Here is a 23,226-nt window from a genome sequence, read left to right as displayed (position 1 = left end):
GTCACAGTTTATTAAACCATCCTCCTATTGTTGGAGATATAGGGTATATTTCAGTTTTTACTTTTAATGTAGTACTTCATTAACTCAATTAAAAATGGGCCAAGCACCCCTCCTGCATTGCTGGTAATAATGTAAAGTGGGGTAGCCATTCTATAATAGTGCAACTGTGGAAAAAATTTGTCATTACTCAGAAAGTTAAATATAGAATTGCTACTATATGGCCCAGCAACCCAATTCTAGGTATATACCCAAGATAAGTGGGGAGCATTATTACTAGCTAAAAAGTAGAAATTACTCAAATATCCACCAACTAAATAATGGATAAACAATATGCAGTATATCCATATAGCAGATTGTTATTTAACAATAAAGAAGAATGAAATCTGGTGTGACATTGATGAATGTGGAAAATATTATTTTGTGGGAACTGTCAGAAAAAAGACCACATATGATTCCATTTATATGAAAGGTCCAGGACAGGCAAAGCCATAGAGACAGAGAGTAGCTTAGTGGTTGTTGAGGGCAGAGGAGGGGAGAGGTGGAACTGGGAGTGATTGCTTGATGGGTATGCAGTTTCTTTTTGGGGTGAGGGAAATGTTCTGGAATCAGTGGTGAAGATTGCACATCCTTGTACATATGCTGAACACCACTGAATCTTTTTAAAATGGTGAGTTTTAAGTCATGTGCTTTATATCTCGATAAAAATTATTTTAAAAATGGGCAAAATACTTGAACAGGGACTCCTCCAATAGTCAAAAATATAAAAATGTGCTGGACATCATTGGTCATCAAAGAAATGCAAGTTAAAACCACAGTGTGATATTACTGCTTACATATTGGAATACCTAAAATTAAAAATATGGCCATATAGAGTAGGGGCAAGAATGTGGGAATTTAACTGTCTTTCCTTGCTGGTGGGAATGCAAACTGGTACAATTACTTTGAAAAAAACTGGTTGGTTGGACCTACTTAGTGTAAACATGCATATAGTCTGTGATTCAGCAGTTCTATTCTTGGGTATGTAGTCAACAGAAATGAATACTTATTTCCTAAAGAAAATATAAATAAGAATGCTCTAATACCTCTATTCATACTAGTCCCAAGCTAGAAAAATTAAAATGTTCACCAGTAGAGGCCAGAAAAATAGTGATCTGTTCAGACAACAAAAAATGAATAAACTGTTGATACATAAAACAACGTGGATGTATCTCGCAGGCTCCCTACAGCTATAACATGTTCAATGTCAAAAACCTTCTATCATATACCACAATTTCTTTATCCATTCATCTGTTGATGTGCACCTAGGTTGGTTCCATAGCTAAGCTATTGCAAATTGTGCTCCTATAAATATTGATGTAGCTGCATCATGTAGTATGCTGATTTTAAATCCTTTGGATATATGCTGAGGAGTGGGATAATCGGGTCAAATAGAGATTCCATTCCTAATTTCAGAGGGATTGCACCAATTTGTGGTTCCACCAATAATGTATGAATTCATGCAACTTGAAAAAAAAATGAGAATGTACAACAACAAATAAACTATAACCCAGGTTCCCACTACATAGGAAGCCCCTGGGAACCTTGGTCTGTATGCACCTGGACACCCTGCTGAGCTTTTAAGAAAACCTGAGTACATTCACCCGTGCTTACCTTCCACAGAGTCACACTTGGAACCGACCAGCCAACAACCAACTGACCAACTGGGCAGGAAGGTGAGGAGTTTCTGCTGCAGTGTGAAGGTGTGAAAGCCGCTGGCCCCTAATCTCCTTATCTAGGTATTACACTCAGCCTTCTTGTTCCTCTCCACCTGCCTGACCATGCTCACTCTTGGGCACTCACCCCTTGAAGCTCCTGCCCATTCACATGGCCAGGATCCCGGTTAATCCCTGAGGACCACTTCATGGGCCCATTCTTTGCCCTCTGTAGGAGGCAAACTTTGGCACGTTTGATCCCATGAATCCGCATCCACTCCACTGAGCAACCCCGTGACTGCATGTGGTCAGCATCTCTCAGTGTTGCCCCCACCCCCTTCAGCTGTTCAGAACTGATCAAGACTATGCAGTGAGTGCTTTCCCCCTTCCCTTCTGTACCAGTAAACTCATGGCCTCCACAGGTCTCCTTGTCCCCAAGCAAGATCTATTCTTTCTCATGACTGTCTGCTCCCCCACACTTTTGATCCCTGCCACCTCCAAAAGGACTTTTCTCCTTCAGTTCTCTCCCATCTCACCAGCATGAAGATAAATGTGGGGTATGACCTCCAGGAGCCCACAGGACAACAGAAAAAAAATAGTCAATGTTATTGGTTTACAGCCCAGAATAAGCACTAACATATAGGCATGAATCCTGAGGTGGGAGACAGAAAGGGAGAGTGTGGGAAGGTCTGGACAGGGCACCAAAGCTCAGAAACGGAGATGATTCCCTGCCCAGTAGCCCCTCTTTATGATGCACTCTTAGAGCCCCATGGAGACACAGCCAGAGCCAGTTAGGATGTTTACTTCTTCTCTAAATATTTCATATACTTTAAATGAGATATTTTGAATCTATAAAGATTCTAGTATCTTTCTTACAACCCCTAAAGAAGGACACTGAAGACTTATAATCTAGCAACTATAAGAATCTGACCCAATTCATGTTGTAATTTATTTTATTGAAGTATTATAAAGTTCCATTTCTCATTGTTTTATATACAATGTATTGAAGTGAACTAAAGTAAATCATTTATAATTTGAAAAGACATTAGTACATAGTAGGGTGGCATTGCTTCATAATCATGTGTTATTCCCACTCCTGAGATGTATGTCTCTAGTGCAGAATCACAGCTTTGCCTGAGACCTTGTCAGAGGCACAAGGGGGTAGGGGATTCCTCGGGTGTATAAGAAAGTGCTAGGTCACACAGGTCAGGAGTGTACATCAAAGGAAACTTTATGATCTGAAGGGAAGGAATGAGAAGGTTTGGGGCATAAGAAATAGCCAGTTTCCATAAAATCTGGGAAACAGATTTCTCAAAAGAAAAAAGTGACACAAGTCTTCAGTTACTTTTTTTTTTACTCGTTGGTACCAGGGATTGAATCCAGGGGCCCTTAACCACTGAGCAATGTCCTCAGCCCTTTTTTAATTTTGAGACGGGCTCCCGCTAAGTTGCTTAGGACCTTGCTAAGTTGCTGAAGGAGGCTTTGAATTTTCAATCCTCCTGCCTCAGCCTCCTAAACTGTTGGGGTGACAGGCCTCTGCCACTGCACCTGGTGTCTTCAGTTACTTTTAGTAAAAAAGTTAAAAATATATTGGGGTGTTGATTAGGTACAGAAAAACACTTAGGTTGCCTTTTTAAACTTAGTTTTAAAAGTTATTGTATAAAAATATTAAACCATGAAAAAGTATGGCAAATATGTTGGCAGACACAATTTAAAGAAATATTCTTTCAGAGAATATGGTAATTGGCACAGCAATTAAGGCTTGATAATATATTTGTTTTAAATAGATTATATATAAAATACTTTTTATGATTAATTTGAGATTGAATATTCTCTTAAAAATTAGAGGAATCTGAAGTAAGAAATATATATATTTATGCTGAGCTGTTTTTAGTAAAACTTAAAAAAAAAGTCATTGAAATCCTTCCCCACCCTGTAGGAAAGGGGACTTTGGGTGGGTCTGGTGGCCAAATAAGACTATTTCTTGGAAGACACAGCCATAGAACCAATTTGTGGCTTCATAAATGTCTCTGAGCTTCACAGGAAACTCAAAAACGTTAGAAGCCACTGGTCCCCAGATCTCATTCCCTAGTGTGGAGCCCTGTCACAAGACAGATTAGATCAAAGGCATCTAGAAGAAAATATGATCCTTCCAGGGATTCCAGTAAAAGCCAACTGAGATTCTGAAGTGAGATAGGGCCTTTCCAACCACAGTGGATTCTTACAAAATGACAGCAGCAGCAGCACCACCACCACTGAGAGACAGAGATGTGGCCGGTTGGGAAGAACTTTCTTTTCTTCCTGAAATCACATTCCAAAGCATTTCCAGTTCCAGGGAATAAACCGTGTTCTTCATCTGTGACTTCACTCAGGCTTGGAGGGACCAGCGCATTGACCTTTTCTCCTGCTATAATCTATTGAGAAAGCCTAGCTTGAAACTGCTGGGGATCTGAATCATTTCCAGAGCATGTGGAGAGGCAGTAAAAGGAAATGTGACTTGAAAGAGGTATTTGGTATCTAACATCAGCTGTGATGAATCCTCCCGGCTATTCAGAAGTGCCTGAAATTAGAACCGGAGGAAAAGTGAGTATGGAAACCAGCGCATTCAGCTTCACTGCTACCTGGAGGTCAAGAGTAAAGAAAACCCAACAGCTGCAGCTTCAACGGAGAACTCCTGTCCACATCCTGTCATCTCACACTCTTCAGCAGCTCAGCTCCAAGACAAAAGATCTGTCCAGCTCTCATGAATCCTTTTGTTCCAGAAGTGAATTTCCCACAGGATGGGCTGGCTGTAAATCTGTTTTCTATTCTTACATATTCTCATGGCATGATTCTAAGTGCAAACTTTGGGTCTTATGGCTGCTTTATATTCTTAAAAATTATGAGGACTTCTCACACCAGTCAGAATGGCAGTCATCAACAAATTCTGAAGAGGATGTGGAGAAAAGGAACACTTACACTGTTAGTGGGATTGTAAATTAGTACAACCACTATGGAAATCAGCATGGAGGTTCTTCAAAAACTAGGCAGGAACCACCATATGACCTAGCAATACCACTCCTTGGTATTTATCCTAAATAATCAAAGTCATCATATTATGGTGATACATGTATACCCATGTTTATAACAGCACAGTTTGAAATAGTCAAACTATGGAACCAGTCTAGGTGTCCATCAATGGATGAGCAGATAAAGAAAATGTGGTGTATACACAATGGAGTTTTATTCATCCATAAAGGAAAATGAAGTCATGACATTTGAAGGAAAATGGATGGAACTAGATAACATTATGTTAAGTGAAATAAGTGAAAATCAGAAGGTCAAAGGTCATGTTTTCTCTTACATGCAGAAGTTAGAGAGGAAAAAAGAAAAAAAAGGAGGGGGCAGATCTCATGAAAACCAACAGGGAGCTCAGTAGAGGAATGGGACCCAGGAGTGGGAGGTGGGAAGGGAAGGAGGAAGTTCTGAAGGTGATCTTGGCCAAATTATATTGTTATAATGTTGGCATGTATGGATATGTAGTAACAGATCACATCATTATGTACAATTATAATGTACCAATAAACAATGTGGAAAAAATTTATGAGGACTCCAAAGAACTTTTATGTATGTGGCTGTAATTATTGACATTTATTTTATCAATAATTAAAATATCAATTTAAAATATTCACTAATTCACTGGGATAATAATAGATCCAGTATGTGTTAAACATGACATTTTCAATGAAAAAGAACTAATTTTCAAAAAAAAAAACTTAGGTGAGAAATGATGTTTCCTATTTCTATAAATCTCTTTAATGTCTGATTTAATATAAGACACATGACGTAAGATATTATATCTGCTTATGCACTCAATCTGTTGTGAGATGTTATTTTGGTTGAAGTAGATGAGAAAAATCCTGCCTCACCCAGGTTATGTCTTTGGGAAAAGGAAGGATTTTGCAGACCTAGGAAGGAGTCTCAAGGACCCCTCCCCCCACCCCAGAACCTTCAAACCAAACTTGGGGAACTGCTGTCCTAGTTCACTGGGGGAAGAAACTTTAGGGATTACATAAGAAAACCAGATATGTAGGTCCCTATTTCTATTCAGCTGTGCCCATCTGTGCTGTATTTCAAGACCAATCAGAAACAAGATGGGCTGAAAGATCAATCACAGCAGCTGAGACCCAGTTTGAGTGTTTTTATTCCCTTCCCACCAGGACTAAAATGGATTCTGAAAGCTGGGAACATTCCTATTGCCTCTGAGCTGGGTGTCTTTCATTTGCACGTATGGTAAAATGTACTTTAACCTTGGATTTCAAATTAATTATGTATCAGTGGCTTATATCATACTTAACAGGTAAAATTAAAAGGCACATCCTGAAGGATCTCACCTGTACTTTTCGAACAAAGGATGGAGTCACTCTTTTCTCGAAGTCATCTATAGGTGTGTATGAATTAAGGATCTTTATGATCTGCAAACATCACATAACATGGTATTAGACCACGAAAGACAACACTCTGGTCATGTAATAACAGTCATGGAATTTTGAGAACCACAGTTGGTTCTTTTATACTGTCATTTGGGTCAGGAATCATGTTTTCTATTTCCAAGAGAAGAGAAAACAAGGGGAGAAGGGTGTAGAAGACAAGCAAACACAAATAACTTATAATTAGATGACAGTAAAGGAACCCCCCTTTCCAACTTCCCTGCCTCCCACGTGTGCACCCTTCACACATGCACATGTATGAGTTTAATGATCAAAGAGATATCACATATGTGTTTGTGTTTTAAGGCCTAGAGTTAGTATCTAATATATATTTAGTAGGCAAAAGGGTGGGCCCTGGGAGACAAGTGTGCTCTGTGAACACAAAGTCCAGCGCAATCCGGCTGACTGAGCCAGGAAAAGCCATGGCAATCCACGATCTGTCCTAGAAGATCCAGGGAGGCACTAGGGAAGGCTGGTCACCTGCACCGCTGACAATGAGGTGCAGCGTTCGTAGATCTCCTTGGCATCGCTGTCTGTGGTCTTCTTGACCTGGAGCAACCAGGCTGCCTGAGAGAGGGGCTCCAAAGTTTCCTTGGCTAAGCTGTTCTGCAAATTCTTATCTTTAAGCCATTCTTCTAAGTAGCTGATGTTGCACCTGGAGTGAAAGGCAGAGGAGCACAGAACACTTCAGGGAAGATGCCAAATCCCCCAGTGTGTCCCACACAGTTTACAGAGATCTTAGGAGCCGGTCCAGCAGTCTCATCTCTAACAGGAGGGGATGGCTGAGATGACCAGCTTTCTGGATCCATGGTTCTAAGGGTCATGTTGGTCTGAAGTAAGGAGCTGGAATAGCTATGCACTTGAGGGAAATCTGAGTAAAGAATAAAGACTACAGTAATTTTCAAAGTTCAGTTTTGAAAATCTATGAAAGGACCAAAACAGTAATATTTGAAGAGAAGATTTCTGTAGGATAAAACATTGATTTATTTTCCTGAATTGGCAGAAATGTTTCATTTGGTTGGAAACTTGCTTTTGGTCAACTGGGTTTTCATTCTTGTTTCTGTCGCTAATTATTACAGGTTTACGAGTTAAGAGGCACTGATTTTAGTGCCACCTATCACTGTTGAGCTTAGGAATTTATCAGCTTCTCTGGGTATGATGAAAGTGTGGAGAACCTTCATACTTTGCAAACACATTGCTAATGGGAATGTAAAATTACACAATTGCTGTGGAAAGTAATCTTGTAGTTTCTAGAAATTAAACATATAGTTACTGTATGACCCAGTGCTACAATTTGGATCTTGGATGTCCCCCAAAGACCCATGTGTTGGAGGCTTGGTCCCTAACAGGTGGTGCTACTGGAAGGTGGTGAGACCTTTAAGAGTGGGGCCTAATGAGAGGAAACTGTGTCACTGGGGGCATGCTCCTGAAGGGGATCCTGGGATCCTGGCCCTTTCTCTTCCTCTCTTTTTGTTTCCTGGCCATCATGCACTCTCTACCATTATATACTGCCTTGCCACAGGCTCAAAAGCAATAGATTTGTCTATCTGTAGACTGAAACCTCAACCATTCTGAGCCAAAATAAAACTTTCTCTTTATAAGTTGATTACCACAGGTATTTTGTTATGTTTTTTGACAAAAAGCTAACATACCAGTGATTCTAATAATACATATATACTCAAGAGTATCACTAAAAATATGTCCATATAAAAACTGTACAACAAATATTCATGACATACATACAACAAATATTCATAACAGCAGTATAGGCCATCAAATGGACCTAAAATTATGAAAACAACCCAAATGTCATCTATCAACTGATGAGTGGGTAAGCAAATCGTAGCACATCCAATACAATGAGATATTTTTCAACAAGAAAAAAATAATAGGAGTTGATATCTGCTCCATGGAAGAATTTCCTCTTAAGTGAAGGAAGCCAAACACAAAGACAACATATTTTATGATTCTGTTGATTTAAAAATGTTTAAAAATACACAAAATATGTAGTGAAAGAGAATATATAAGTGGTTGCCCAGGTTGGTGGGAGTATGTTGGGGTGGGGTGGAGTGTGGGTGGGGGAAAAGAGTGGCTGCTAATGTGTATAAGATTTCTTTTGGGGGTTGATGAAAAGATTCTAAATCACATTGTGGTGATGCCTATTCAAACCGCTGAACTATATGCACTTTAACTTGGAAGAGCACTACGATATGTAATATCAATGAAACTGTTAATAAAAAAGTTTGAGTATTGGACATCAATTAGGTGATCCTGAAGGTCGATCTCAGTTGATCATTGAAGTTATCTCCAAGGTCAGTTCCAGCTGTGGCCTTCCAGACTGGCAACTCCCCATATGGGTCTTCTCTCTAATTATGAACTGGGGCAGTAATGCTGACTTATGTGCTCCATAGGGATGGAATGAGTACATTGGTCTCCTTTGTTGCATTGTTGCAAAGAACTAGTTTGAGTTCTTATGGCTTGCAGTTTTTATTGCAACAGATTCTTAATGGACTTCCCATCTCACCCCTTCCAATCCACCCTATTCAATCTGCGGTAATCCTTTCTAATTCTGAACTCAGCATGCTAATCCTCCCATCTGTGAATGTGTATGCGGTTCTGGTTCTTGGGGAGAGAGAATAAGCATATTCCATCCTCTCTCTCTCCCACTGAATAGGGTATAAAACCTGTACAGACTGCATGGAGCAGCTGTCTAAGGTCTCTGAAAGGTAAAAAGTAGCAGGTGTGTTGAGGAAGATGACCAAAGTTTAAAACACTTCCAAATTGAGAGTGAGTTTACCAATTTTTCTCCCATTCACTGGCTCGAACTCAATGCAGCCTGAAACTCAGTAATGGGATTAAGGCTGGGGTTGTAGCCCAGTGGTAGAACACTTGCCTAGCATGCGTGAGGCACGGGGTTTGATTCTCAGCATGGCATATAATAACTAAAATAAAGATCCATTGACAATTAAAAATTTTTAAAAAGTGGGCATTAACAATAAGAAGCTCTAAGAGGGGACCCCTGGTTCTGGCTGAAGAGCTAAAAAGGAATTCCAAGGCTGAGAGAGGGAGGGTGGAAATATCCTGCTATTATATTTAGTTCATCATCATCATCATCATTATCCATAAGACAACTATAACATGAAGTAGGGAGCATAAAGGGGCTTATGTAAGATTTTTATAGTCCACTTGACATGGTAAGATTGATTCTAACTAAAAATTCTTCAAAAAGATATGGTTAAAATGCAGTAAATTAAAAGAGATACTAAAAAATGTTCAAATAACACTAAAGACAAAAAAAGAAAAAGAAAATTGGAGAAACAAACAACAACAAACAGAAGGATACTGGGAGTGGGTAGCACACACCTGTAATCCCAGTGATTTGGGAGGTTGGGGCAGGAGGACTGCAAGTTTGAGGTCAGCCTCAGCAATTTAGTGAGCTCCTTAGCAACTTAGTGAGATGCTGTCCCGAAATAAAACATAAAAAGGGATGGGGATGTAGCTCAGTGGTAAATGCCCCTGGGTTTAATCCCCAGCATCAAAAACAAAAACAAAAAACACAAAGAACAAATAGAAAATAGTGAGATGGTAGGCCTAATTCTAAATATATCAGTAATTACATTAAATTAAGATGGTCTAAATATCCTATTTAAGGAGCACAGATTGTCCTGTTAGATTTTAAAAAGTATACCAACACCCTAACATATGCTGTCTATGAGAAACTCACTTTGAATATGATACATGTAGATTAAAAGATTGGGAAAAATATACTATGAAAATGCTAATCCAAGAAATATGGAGTAGCTATGTAATTTCAGATTAAAAAAAAAAAAGACTTCAGGGAAGAGGAAATTACCAGGAAGGGATAAAGAGGAACATAACATAATCATAGGAGGGTCAACTCACCAAGAAGACAAAACAATTCTTAATAGGTGTGCATCTAACAAAAGGCTTCAAATAACCACAAGCAAACACAGACAGATTGCAAGGAGAAACCAACAAATTCATAAGTATAGTTGAAGACTTCAACATTTCTGTACTAATTATCAGAACTGGTAGAAAATCAGCAAATATATAGAGCTGAACCTATTCATCAACAAACTGTGTTGATTTGATATTTTATTCAAACATTAACCCAATGCCATGATATGCATTCTTTCCAAATGAACATAGAACATTCACAAAAATGGACCCTATTCTGTGTCATAAAAGCAATTATAAACAAATTTAAAAGAATTGAAATCATACAAATTATGTTTTTCTTAACTGTTAATAAATTTAGAAATAAAACTGGGAAAGTCCTGAGCAAAGTGGGATAATTGGTCACTCTGGTGTCATAATCCATGCCCTTAGTCCCTGGGAACTACCGTTCTACTTTCTGTTTCTAAAGCATGTTCTGTGACCACCATGGAATTAAACTAAATATCAATAACAGAAAGATGATAAGAAAGTCTCCAAACACCTGGAGATTAAACAACACAGAAGACACTTGGGTCAGACAGTAGGCCTTAGGGAAACTTAAAATAGATTTTGAACCCAACAAAGATGAAAATATAAACATACCAAAATCTATGGGTTGGAGCTACAATAGAGCTTAGAGGGAAATTAATAGCATTAAAGGCTTATGTGGAAAAAAAAGAAAGGCCTCAAAGTCAATCATCAAAACTTCTACTTTAAGACACTAGAAAAAGCAGAGCAAAATAAATCAAGTCAGCAGAATGAATGAAATAATGATGATAATATGAGAAATCAAGAAAGTTAGAAACAAAAGTAGAGAAAAATCAATGAAACCAACAACTGGTTCTTTGGAAAGATCGATAATATTGACCAACTTATAGCAAGACCGATGAAGGAAAAAAAAGAGAAGACACAGATTTCCGATATCAATTACTCAAAAAGGCACAACATTACAAATCCTGCAGAAATTAAAAGCATAAAAAAACTTATTAAGAGCAACTCTATGCATGTAAACTCAACAATTTAGATGAAATGCACCTGAACTCACCCAAGATGAAACCTACAAACTGCATAGTCCCATGACTATTAAATTGAACTCATATTTTAAAGCCTCTGAAAAAGAAAACATCTACTGTAGCTGCTGAGGAGGTAAAGTATGCATGGCTCACCTGGCCTTCCACTCTCTGTCTCTAAAAAGTTCTCCCATCATTCCTGGGTGAACAGATCTAAAGGGGCTTTTCATTCTCTGTCTTTAGTTTTTCCTTCATTTCAACTTGTGCTCATTGAGCTAGTTCTTGATCTGTTAAAATCCTACCTGTCCTTTGAGACCCAAATCAATGCCTTTCATATTCTCCTCAGATTTCCTCAGGCTAGAAAGCAAGGTATTTACTTGGGCCACATTTTCTAGTTCTTGTTCTGGCAGCCAGAAAGCAGAGTCAGTTTTCAAGCTACTCTATGCACTATATGTACTTTTCATTGATTCTGATTTTCTACTTGTTTTCATGTTTTATTGTTTTGTTGCTCATATTTTCATCAAAAAATATTTTGCATGCCTTGCTTATGGCAGGTGCTTAAATATATGAATAAGTGAATGTTGTTAAAATGTACATGCTACCCGTCGCTTTCTAACGCTGGCACCACCTCTAGCTTGTGGAGGTCCAGCCCTAGGAGAAGTGGGGTAAGTAAGCAGGCCTTTCTACAGTGGCTCTTACAAAGTTACTCAGTGGTTGAGTGCTTCTGAGTTCAATTCCCAGTGAGTCATGCATCTCACTCATGTCTCCTTTTACTGAGGTCCCCATTCAGTTTAGGTGCATGGCTTTAAAGAAGGCTGCAACCTATCTCAGAGGGCCTCAGGGCATCTGCTTAGAGCTTGCGAAATAAACAGAACTCTTTACTTTCTCAATGAAGAGAAAAAAACCTGCAAAGGTCAGTCCTTCTGAACACTCCTTTGCATCTACAACCTGGTGTTATGGGAATTTGTCAGCCAGCTTTGTGGGGATGCCCAACTCCAGGTTTCACTAGTCTAAAGAGATAAGATGGATGCCTCACATTTATTTCTAGGCTCAAGAGACTCTGTCACTTTTGCTCACATTACCATCATCACCACCCCCAGCTGTCAAATCCCACACAGGTGTCTACTTCCTGTATACATTCTCCGAATCATAAACATCTCCCCTGTAGCTCCACTGTTACTCCTTTGCTCACTTCCCTGCCTGGAAGTTCTTCTCCTTCAACTTTACCACTCAGTGCAAACTCTCTGGCTTTCTCAGTTTTCCATCCACAATAATCTCTTTTCTCTGAAGCATTTCCTGCACCACTTGCTTGTGATTTACATGGTTGTATTGAATTGTTATTTAGCTGCTTTGAGCTTCTCAAAGGTGGGGATCCTATAGACTTTTCCACTGTTTCCTGTGTTCTCAGCCTGGTTTCTCCACAAAGTGGCCAATACTGGTAGAGTGTATGGTAACCCTGGAAGGCCAGAATTTAAAATATACAATTATTGGTTCTCAGCTACAGTCACTATGCCAGAGCTTCAAGTTAGATGGTGGTGTGGGGGGTGGGGGTGGGGGGCATGCTACCATCAACATCTCCAAGGCTCTAAGTGCCCTGCGCACTCCTGCAGTACCATCCCTGTGCATCTGATGCTGGGGTGTGTGTTGCATCTACACTGGGAATTGAACTCAGAGGCACTCCACCACTGAGCCACATCCCCAGCCCTATTTTATATTTTATTTAGAGACAGGGTCTCACTGAGTTGCTTAGCACTCTTTTGGGCCAGCCTCCCCAGATCAGCGGCGGTTTATGGGCTTTACCTTATCTGCATCCCTTTCCTGCAGGAGCACATGTCCTTGCGCAGGAAGAGGCTATTCAGGGTGACTGCCCCAATCAAGAAGAACAGCTGCTTCACTGCCTGCCTCACGAGCTCTGGGTCCAGGCCATTCTGGCACATGGTGGTGTAGAAATAGCTCAGCTGCTGCAGGATGGAGGTCATCGTGTAGGCGTCCGTGTCGTCAATGCTGGATGACCGCTTCCGGAAGCCCGTGGGCTTCAGGCCGGAGATGCCCTGCAGACTCTCATACTCCAGCATGCCAGGCACTAAGGGGAGAAATAGAAGCACTTCTCACACAGGGGCACGTCAGAGAACATGTCCCACTGCCCTGTGTGTCTGTTGAAGGAGATGGCACACTTTCTACAAGAGTCAGTGGATGTAGTTGAGATAGAAAAAGCAAGAGTCAAGGATTTGGGAGCATGGGGGTGCTGGGCAGGGGTGGGGGGACACAATGGACAGCTCTCCTGAAGGGCCAAGCTCCTTACAGGCCTGATGCCACTCTTAACTCAGAGGAAGGAGAGCTGTTTAGCAATAACTCAGGGCCTAAGGCATTTTAGTTTCAGAAAACTGAGCAAAGTATACAAGAATTTAAATGGGACTTTTAAAGCTCCAGAAATAGCTACCTAAGAAGTAGAGAGATCACATCAATGATAGAAGCTCCCAAGTGTTTTCTTTCAGGATGGATCATCTTTACAGAAAGAAAACTACCAGCTGTATACTATTATTAATGGAATCATTTTGAGCAAGCAAAGAATGAAAAGGAGGGCATTTATGTTTTCTTGGTTTTTAAAATTATGTTACTCATAATCAAACATTCCTAACACCAAGCCTATGTTTTAAAAAAGTTTTGGTGTTACTATGAATATTTTTTTGGTCATCAACTCTCTTCTTACCTATTATTGGTTGGATGTTATTTTCCATTATGATAATGAACTGATGATATATTCGTATGGCCACATCACTAAGAATCTGTCTGTATTCTGAAAGGTCAAAATTGTTCAAGCAATTCTTATTCTGATGTGGACTGTTATGCTTCATAAATTCCTGAAAGCAATTTTGAGCATATTAATATTAGAACACAATAGATACGTAGAGAATTGAAAGTACTGTCTCTACTAATGATATTATAATCAGCATCTACTATAGCTTGTACACCTTAAAACTTCATGTCTGCTTTGTTTCAAATGAGTCCTTGAAGTTTGGGGTAATATTTATTTTCCATTAAAAAATGACACCATTTTCCTTAATGATCTGCCAGTCATCCTGTCACTTACAAATGTGCCCTGGAGCCTGGGACTCAGAGGAAAACAACTCCCACAGAAGCTCACAGAAAAAACTGCAAAGCTTCCAAGGAAACCAATTGCTAATTAGAGGTCTTTAGAGGGAGTAGCCTTACAATTACAAGGCCTAGATCAACCTGAGATGTTTTAAAATGTATATTATGGACTGAATGTCTGTGTCTCCCTCAAATTCATATGTTGAAGCCTTAATTCCCTCTAATAGACGTGGCTATACTTGGAGAAGGACCCTTTAAGGAAGTAATTAAGGTCAAGTGAAATCCAGGGTGGGTCCCTGATCTGATACGATTGGTGTCCTCATAAAAAGAGACAACACAGAGCCCACTCACTCACCCTCTGTCATTCTCTCTGCACACAGAAAAGGACACAGGGTGAAGGTGGCTCTCTGAAAGCAGGTAGAGAGCCTTCATCAGGAACTGACAATCTGTCAGGATGGTGAGAAAACAAGTTTCTATTGTGTAAGCCACCTGGTCTAGGGTATTTTGTTACAGCAGTCTCTAATACACTAATACAGTATATTTAATATGTTCAAAGAGATTTAAAAAATTAAAAATAGGACATTATGATAAGAGGTAGTGGGAAAAAGCAACAGAAATTTAGATATAAAGGTATAGTAAGTAATTGAAAAATTAATCAAACTTAGAAAAGAATACTCCCTATGTGGCTGAAGGACACAAAGAAAGAATCTTAAAATAAATGATGTTGAATAATATCCTCTTCCATTATCATCTCACAGATGCCAGTTTGTCTTAACTAGACTGATCCATGGTACCTCCTACCCCTCCTCTTACCCCTTGGTGATTTTTAGTCAGTTTTTTTTTTTAAGTTGGAGTTTCTTATTTCTCTTTTTGTTTTCTAGTACTGGCAGGATTATTTTTATGCTTTATTTTATCTTCACTTCATTGGGACGATTGGTTATCCACATGGAATAAGATATGAGATCATTACCTCACATATTATTTGAGATTGATAAAAATTGCACCAATGTTGGATAGGTAAAACCATAATTGTGGACTCTAAATTCTAAACTGTAAAATTCTAGAAGGGAATATATTCATGATCTTGGGTAGAGAATTCTTAAGACACAAATCATGAAAGAATAGGATTAATGGATTTAAGTACATAGAAATTAAAAAAAGAACTATGTATGACAAAGGACTCCATAAAGAAAATTAGAAAATAAACCACAGTACATCATAATATGTAAAGACTTTCTACAAACCAACAAGAAAAACATCAGCTCTAAGAAAAATGGAGAAAATATGTGATTAGGCAATTTAAAAGGAAACACAAATTACCAATAAGCCTCTGAAATGATGCTTGACCTCTCTAGTAATCAAGCAAATAAGATTCAAGTAAAAATGTATCATTTTATATTCATGAAAATTGATAAATAACAACATGTTAATACTAAATATTGAAGGTATGAGACATTGGAAGCTTCAGACATTGCTGGTGGGATTATAAATAGTACAACCATTTTAGAAAGCCACAAAACCCCTGAGAGGCACTTTGTTTTTTTCATTCAATGAAGTTTTTCTCTGTGAGTTCTTGAAAGTGAAGAACTACTTCATGGCAACAGCTCCAAGAAGCAGAGTTGGATTGTAAAGGAATTCTATTTACAAATCGTGGAAAAACAATCAGAATCTATAGAGAACAGCTCACAAGAAATAAGCACATTGGACTTGAGGCTATATTTTGGAGTCATAATACCAAAAACTTTGAAATGTCCCAACCAGAAGGACGTGGCCTATGGTGTACACCCAAGTGTCTGACAGGGGACATGTCTCTGGTCTCTTGGGTGAAGGGGAAGCCAGAAGCCAGTTGGAACACTGGCTGTCTCTGGAGCTGAGTGTCCCAGTTCCTAATCCCTATGTGAGCTCTGGATCAGGAGAAGGTCAGAGGCCAGCAGTCAGCACAAGACACAAAGCAGGCCAGTATCCTACCTCTTCTCCACTGTACTGCTTCAGGCAGTTGAGGAAGTGACACGTATTGGAAAGCCAAAAGGACAGCATCTCAAAGTCTTCTAAATGGTCCTAAAAAAATAAGATAACGCTGGACTTGGTGATGACTGGTGTGTCTGAGCCAAGAGCAGATGTAGCTTACCTGTTTGGGTCATTGTTGGCTTTTGAGCAAAATTAACTTTTACTTTTATTCACTAAAGCCTTGATCAAATTTATGCTATAATAATAAGAGCTTATATTTCTATAGTAGGTGCATTTTGCAACATAGTTCTGTGCAGATTATGTCTGTAGTTTTGAAGCCTGCAGGAATGCCTGGGAAATGTCAGTCTCACATTGTGAATGGGAGGACAGATATAACAGATGTAGGAACAGATAAACAGGTGGTCAAGTGCCCACATGATTGATGTATACCGTGCTGCAAAAACTCAGAGGACAGAGAGATGATGGGGAACCAGGGGTGGGTGAAAATCTCATGAGAGAGGCGGAAGGATCTGCCTCTTGAAGCACAGGGTGGAGAGAGGAAAGCCTTGGAGAAGGAGAGCAGGAGTGAGCAAGAGGCAGAGGCACAGTGATCATGATCAAAGAGGTACAAGGAAGACCTGGAAAATCCTGGAATTTGGAAAACAAGGGAGGAGCGTTTCAAGAAGATGATGATAATACTTTAGTCAATTTTGGGAGAATAAAAACAAAAGCAATACCATTGGATTCAGTGGAGGAGTTACTGGAGGTATTTTAATAGATTGTGGGGTACTCCATCTTTGTCATTCCAGATTGCAAGGAAGAAAAAGAGAATTGGTGGAGGCTCCTAGTAGAAGCACTTTGGCAGGCAGGAGGGGGAGGAAAAGGAACAGTGGCTGAAGAGGGCACGTGGCCCAGGTGAGCATTGGTGTATTGGAGGTAGGGCAGGGGCAGGTCCTGGGCATAGACAAAGGCAGAGGGAGGTGTTCATGGAGAATTTGAGACTAAATTTGCTGGCAAAAAAGGGCTTTTGTAATTCTCATGCCAAGCATCTTTTAGTATATAAATATTTAGCTAAACATTTCAGAGCATCAAGATGAGATGAATATTGTGTGCCTACGGCTGGAACACAATATGAGTTTGTCTTGTTTTAAGAAAACTCATTTATGAAAACATGAATAAGGAAAATGTCAATTTAAGGAAGCCCTTATGACAACATTCCACTGACTCTATGAAGATAGTGATTATAAAGTGTGTGGCACAAAGCAAATGCTCATTTTCTCTAAAACCAGATGAAAAATGAATTACTGGTACATTTTTTTTTTCTTGGGGGAGAGGGGGAAAATTCCCATATTCTGACCTCTCAAACATCTACTTTTTTAAAAAAATTCTTTCCTTTTGTTAGAATAATTTAAATAGGGTTTAACTCTTTGAGAAAATATATTTTGGGGCTGGAGTTGTGGCTCAGTAATAGAGCACTTTCCTAGCGCGTGTGAGGAACTGGGTTCCATCCTCAGCACCACATAAAAATAAATAAATAATATAAAAGTATTGTGTCCACCTACAACTAAATTTAAAAAAGAAAATAGGGGCTGGGGCTTAGCTAAGTTTTAGAGTACTTGCCTCGCAGGTGTGAGACCCTGGGTTCAATCCTCAGCACCACATAAAAACAAATAAGTAAATAAATAAAGATATTGTGCCCATCTACAACTAAAAAAAAAATTAAAAAAAAAAGAAAATATATTTTGCTAAAAGTGAGGTAGGTCTTCCTTACACTAAAACATTCAAATATACCCCAATATTAAATCGTGTTTCTCTTTTGGAGGGGCATGAAAAACAGTGGATCTATGTTCCTTTTTCATGTGGATCAGTATGTTATAATAGCCAGAAACTTGGACTTTTTACTAAAAACTGGATGATTATTTCCTAGAAAGAGAAAAAACAGATTTGGTACTAACTCCACTTACTGTGGTTAATGGAATTTTCTAACTGAGGACAGCGTAAAGTCCAGCTTCGTGTCCCAGGATCTAGGTTGAACCAAGCATTACTTAAGAGCTCTTTTTATACAGAGCTTCTACCCTTGTGAGCAAGGATCTGGTCTGTTTAAAAAGATCTCTGAGTCTTAGTTATAATTATTTTCTCATTTATCACTTAAGAGTTTCCAAGAAAAAATGAATCCAGTAAGTGCAGAATGGGTTTAGGATTATGTTGTAGCTGGAAAGGAAATTGACAATGAACTATATCTTACTGTTACATCAGTATTCACATAACTCTTTTCCTTTTTATTGCACTCTTTTTCATTGCCTACATGTCACACCATGAGAAATTTAGTAACTTCTGATTATGCACTACACATACAGGATCTATGTCCCATGGTGGAACATAGATGAATTGGCATGGATTCCCTACTACCCAGTAGCAAACTCCTGTTGGTGTAGTTGTCCAGTCTTTCCATTGAGGAGAATGTCCTAGGGATTGGCATTCAGCAAGTTGGAAGAAACCTGGGTCCCTGCATGACTGTGTGGAGCAGAGACCCCTTCCAAAATGAATGGCTCATTATGAGAAGAGGAAAACCTCCATTTTCTTTCATGCATTGCATATTTGGGGTGGGTAGATGGGAGTGATCTCATAGCTACAGTAGTTTAACCTTATAAAGCTACTAACCTAACAAACACACAGCTCATCTTCATTTCTGGACTGGGGAGAACAGTACATAATGTGATTTTAGGAGGGAGAAGTGTATCGTTGCCAAAGGAAGAGATGAGTAATTTTTCACTTCTTCCCATTCCTCATCATTCATGCTTGCTACACTGTTAGAACACATATGCCTTACATCTGGTAATCTCGCAGCTATTCTATTCTCCTAAGGGAATAGAAGTAATGAGGTAGTAGCTAGTAGGTTGTAGTCTCACTGGTAAGGTTTTGAGGTGCTAGGGGTTGAACTTAGGGCCTCATACATGTTAAACAAGAGCTCTACCACTAAGCTATATCCCCAACCTTATTTATTTTATTTTGAGACAGTTGCCAAAGCTGGCCTAAACTTGTGATCCCCCTGCCTCAATCTCCTGAGTAGCTGGGATTGCAGGTGTGCATTTCCACACTTAGCACTTCTGAGGTCTGTTGACAGATTCTTGTCCACTTGTCTTTCTCTGACAGCTCTTACTAGTTGGGCCTCAAACTAGTTTGAGGAATTATGTGGCTCACCCAAGACTGGACACTAAGGGTAGGTCAAGAATGAGCATCCAGATGTTCCCATTGGTGCACACCCACACCGAGGGCCAATGTCAAAGGCAATTCCTTACCTTAACCACCTGCTTGATGCCATTAATGGTGCTGTTCATGAGGGACTTCAGCATGTTGGCATCATTTAAAGAGTCTGCATAGCGTACACACATGAACAGGATGTGAGCTGGCAGTCCAGGGATCATGTTCACAACCACACCACGGGGCTTCAGATCTGGAGCAGAGAGAGCCAGTGAGGACCAGAGCTGATGGGTCAGCTCTCCTCCTGAGGACCCTTGGTTGTGGGCAGGGGATTTGGTCATTTTTCTGCACTTCATGCAAAGCCTGAACACTCAGGGGTTTCTTTTCTCTTTGAGGAATTCCATCTAGGTCCTCTCTCGGTGCCACCTGCTCCTCTCACTTCTCATTTGCAAAGCACTCTCTCCTTTTTAAAAGTCCAGATGAGAGATAGAAGTTGTAATTTTCCTTGGTGTGGAGACCCTGGATTTTTGATCCCCAATAGAAGAAAGGAACCCAGTATCATAAACCCCTACCTCAATTTCTTTGATGAGGATGAAAAATGATCTCAACAACCACAAGAAACCACCTTGAATAGGAAATCCAGAGACATAACAGTGTAGAGGAGTCGAGCCTGGTCTTGGGTAAAAGAGAATGGCAGAGAGACAGAATGAGGCTGAAGGGAAAGACAGGCTTCATAGAAAAAGGAGCTCGTTGCTGCTGCATTAAGCCATGGGAACAAAGAAGAGGCTACTACTCATGGTATGCCAGTGAGGGTAGGGAAGGGAAGGGTGGGGGTACTTCATGCTCTGAGGGGGTCATTCTGAAGAAGAGGAAGTAAGACTACCCCTCAACTTTCTATTTAAAAATCTTGGGACCAGCTACCAGGAAGGCAGCTTTTCTCCCTCCTCCTGGAAAACCACTTGGAGACTGTGGAAGATTGATTCTAAGACCACTAACCCTCATGCAGTCTGGGATGTCCTAGAACTGGGGTTTGGCTGGGCAGCTCCTATCACAATGCCTGTAAGTGGATTTCTCAGCAGAAGTCAAATAGTGCACAGAGCCACAATTATGACCACTGTGGCTACTGTGCTGAGACCCAACGATGAAGGCAAAGTTTGGAGATATTTTTATTGTCGTGACTAGGGGTTGCTACTGGCTTCTAGCAGGGGGAAGTCAAGAATGTGGCCCACCTCACTCCCTCAATAAGGAGTATCTGGTCCGTAGTGCTGAGGCTGAGAAACTGCAAGCTAGAGGAAGAAGCAATGAAGGAAGAAAGAGGAAGACATGGGACTTGCCCTGCCCAGGACTTTGGCATTGACTGATGTTTGAGTTTTCACAGAGAAAGCAAGAAAAGCAGAGTTCCAGGTTTTACTACCAAGAATGAGGTTTTGAATGAGCTTGGCCTCGTCTTCTCTCTTGTATTCCAGCATTCCAAGATAATCCTTGGGTCCCGAGGACAAGTGTACATCATTGGCTGCAGACAGAGGCGAATAGTCAGCTAAACGTACAAAAAGCAACACTCACAGATTTCTTAATGAGACTTCTCCATCTGCTCTTTCCCCGTTCTGGCTGGTCTACTTATGAACTTCTGTGGCTTTCAGATATAGTGAAACCTCACAGTATCTTGAAGATTTTCTCCCAGTAGTGATTTCTGTCTGTGAATATAATCAGTGAGCTCAGCTGCTACTAAGAAGGTCTCAAAGGACCCTGATGAGCACCTGATAGGTCTCTATCACAGCAGGGATAGGAAAGAAACCAAGATGCTGCCTGTCTTCAAGGTGCTGATGCTGTGGTGAAGGAAACGGCCTAGGAAACATTTGTCATGCAAACTACCAAACTATACAGTTGTGAGCACAGTGACCGAGTTAAATTTTTTTTTTTTTTTTTATTGCTGTGACAAGTTACCCAAAACGTGGTGACTTAAAATAACACTTTTTTTTTTTTTTAATGCTGGGTATTGAACCCAGGGCCTCATGCATGCTAAGCGTGCTGTTTACCACCGAGCTACTTCTCTAGCCTAGACAACACAAATATTTAATCAGATAGTTCTGAAGGTCAGAAGTCTGAAAACTAAGCCAAAATACCTGGCTCCTGGATAAATAAATTGCTCCTGGATTCCTGACCAGAACTGTGTTGTTAAATGTTATTTGTTGTAGGCTTCTAAGTTTGGGAGTAATTTGTTGTATAATTTATTGCAGGAAAGCAGATGAGTTCTAATTTAGACATGCTGATTTGGAGGTACTGATAGAAAAGCAAAGGAAGTAGTGTTAAAGGCAAAAAAGAGCTCGGATGAAGGAAAATGAGTGAAGATGAACATGGATTTTTGGTAGTTCTTGGGTAGAGATTGTAGTTCATTCATTTATTTGTTCCAACAGTGGGGACAGGATGAGGGGTAAGAAAGGACAGAACTGGCTGTGCTCTCATGGGGCAGACCAGCATATATCATTTATTATTGAAGAGGAAAGAGCTTCAGTTTGGTTTTGGACATTTCAGATTTGAGGTGGGAGTTGAATACACAAAAATAAAGAAGTTCTTAAAAAGAAAATTAATAGAGTCTGGTGTGAAGTGCATGCCTGCAAATCCCAGTGACTGGGGAGGCAGAGGCAGGAGGTTTGCAAGTTTGAGGCCAGCCTCAGCAACTTAGCAAGACCCTAAGCAACTTAGTGAGAACTTGCCTCAAAATAAAAAATTAAAAAGGCTAAGGATGTGGCTCTGTGTTTAAGCATCCCTGGGTTCAATCCCCAGCTCCCAAAACAAAATGAAACAAACAAAAAACAAGGAATAGAGAAAAAGGAATAGACAGTTGCAGATACAACCTGAGCAAGAAAATTGGAGAGGAAGAGGAAAAGTAATAAAGGACAAAAGAGTGAAGAGTGAAAGGAGAGAGCTGAAGACCGGCAAAGTTCAGGGACTCTGCAGCAGAAAAAGGGAGGAGAGGCTTTGGGTCCTTTCCCCAGGGGCACAGAGAACGCTCTAAGTGTGAAGTTCAGTCAGTGTCTGCCTTCTTGGTTCTTATTCCTCTCCCCTAATAGAAATCGGGATATTACTGATCCTACGTATGTGACAGGGGAGAAGGTGAATTTCAAAGCGGTTAATTCAAAAACTGCAAGTTAATTTTTAAAGGGGCAGGGCTAACAGAGGAAGAGGTTACAAGTATTTATCATAAGACATCAGCTGCAATGACATGAGCACGTCTTGCATTATCTGAGGGGTGGTGAGCTGTCTCACTGCCTTGAAAGACTTTTTCTTCAGTGCATCACTAAGCCCTACATGTGACCAGTGGAGAATCACCACTTTAGGTTTCCTACGTGGCTTTGGACCATGTAGGACATACACGGTTCAGCACATGTTGGCCTTAGCTGAAAGCGCCAAAGAATAAGTACCTTCCTACCTTTTTCAATCGTCTTGGTTAGAGTCTTGACTTGATCTTGTAGCTTTTTAATCATTCTGTCCTTCATGTCTAACTCTTCTTCAAGGTCCTTCAGAAATGAAAAGAAACAAGGACATTAGTATCGAAGCACCCCCGGTCTGTTTGGGGGCAACAGCTTTATTGAACTATAATGCAAATACTGTACATGTCACTCATTTAAGCCACTTAGTGGTTTTTAGTGTAGTCCGAGCTGTGCTACCATCACCATTATCTAATTCCAGACATTTCATTGTCTCCCAAAGAAAGTATAACCTTTGATGGCCAGGCTTCTCAGTGATCACTCATTTTTTCCTGTCTCTACAGATTTGCCTATTCTAGACAATTCATATAAATGAAATGATACACTATGTGATATTTCATGTCTGGCTTCTTTCACATAGCTTACTGTT

General features: G+C 40.0%; 2 protein-coding genes across 7 annotated transcripts in view; both read right to left on the bottom strand.

The window, feature by feature from the left end:
* The window catches only part of Gnb5 (G protein subunit beta 5), a 49,141-nt gene extending 47,382 nt beyond the window's left edge, over nucleotides 1–1,759 (bottom strand). The window contains exon 1 of the mRNA XM_078049601.1: nucleotides 1,651–1,759. The gene's annotated coding sequence lies outside the window, so the exon portion shown is untranslated. The remainder of the gene's footprint in view (nucleotides 1–1,650) is intronic.
* An 867-nt stretch (nucleotides 1,760–2,626) lies between these two features.
* Myo5c (myosin VC) overlaps nucleotides 2,627–23,226 on the bottom strand; it is a 91,959-nt gene continuing 71,359 nt past the window's right edge. For 3 of the 6 annotated variants that reach the window (XM_040274735.2, XM_005316584.4, XM_078049600.1), the window contains 9 exons: nucleotides 22,799–22,886; nucleotides 20,783–20,881; nucleotides 19,467–19,621; nucleotides 16,189–16,278; nucleotides 13,838–13,988; nucleotides 12,928–13,210; nucleotides 6,641–6,815; nucleotides 6,065–6,145; nucleotides 2,627–4,251 (listed from right to left, as the gene is read on the bottom strand). In XM_040274735.2, the coding sequence (XP_040130669.1) occupies nucleotides 4,099–4,251; nucleotides 6,065–6,145; nucleotides 6,641–6,815; nucleotides 12,928–13,210; nucleotides 13,838–13,988; nucleotides 16,189–16,278; nucleotides 19,467–19,621; nucleotides 20,783–20,881; nucleotides 22,799–22,886 (1,275 nt within the window). In that variant the 3' untranslated portion in view covers nucleotides 2,627–4,098. Of the gene's footprint in view, nucleotides 4,252–6,064; nucleotides 6,146–6,640; nucleotides 6,816–12,927; nucleotides 13,211–13,837; nucleotides 13,989–16,188; nucleotides 16,279–19,466; nucleotides 19,622–20,782; nucleotides 20,882–22,798; nucleotides 22,887–23,226 lie in introns of those variants that run through there. The other 3 variants (XM_078049599.1, XM_040274736.2, XM_040274737.2) reach the window with 3 other exon arrangements.

This window comes from Ictidomys tridecemlineatus, chromosome 5, assembly GCF_052094955.1.
Source record: "Ictidomys tridecemlineatus isolate mIctTri1 chromosome 5, mIctTri1.hap1, whole genome shotgun sequence".
Classification (NCBI taxonomy): Eukaryota; Metazoa; Chordata; class Mammalia; order Rodentia; family Sciuridae; genus Ictidomys; species Ictidomys tridecemlineatus.
Note: the sequence above shows the minus strand (reverse complement) of the source record. Positions and strands in the feature narration are given on the sequence as shown.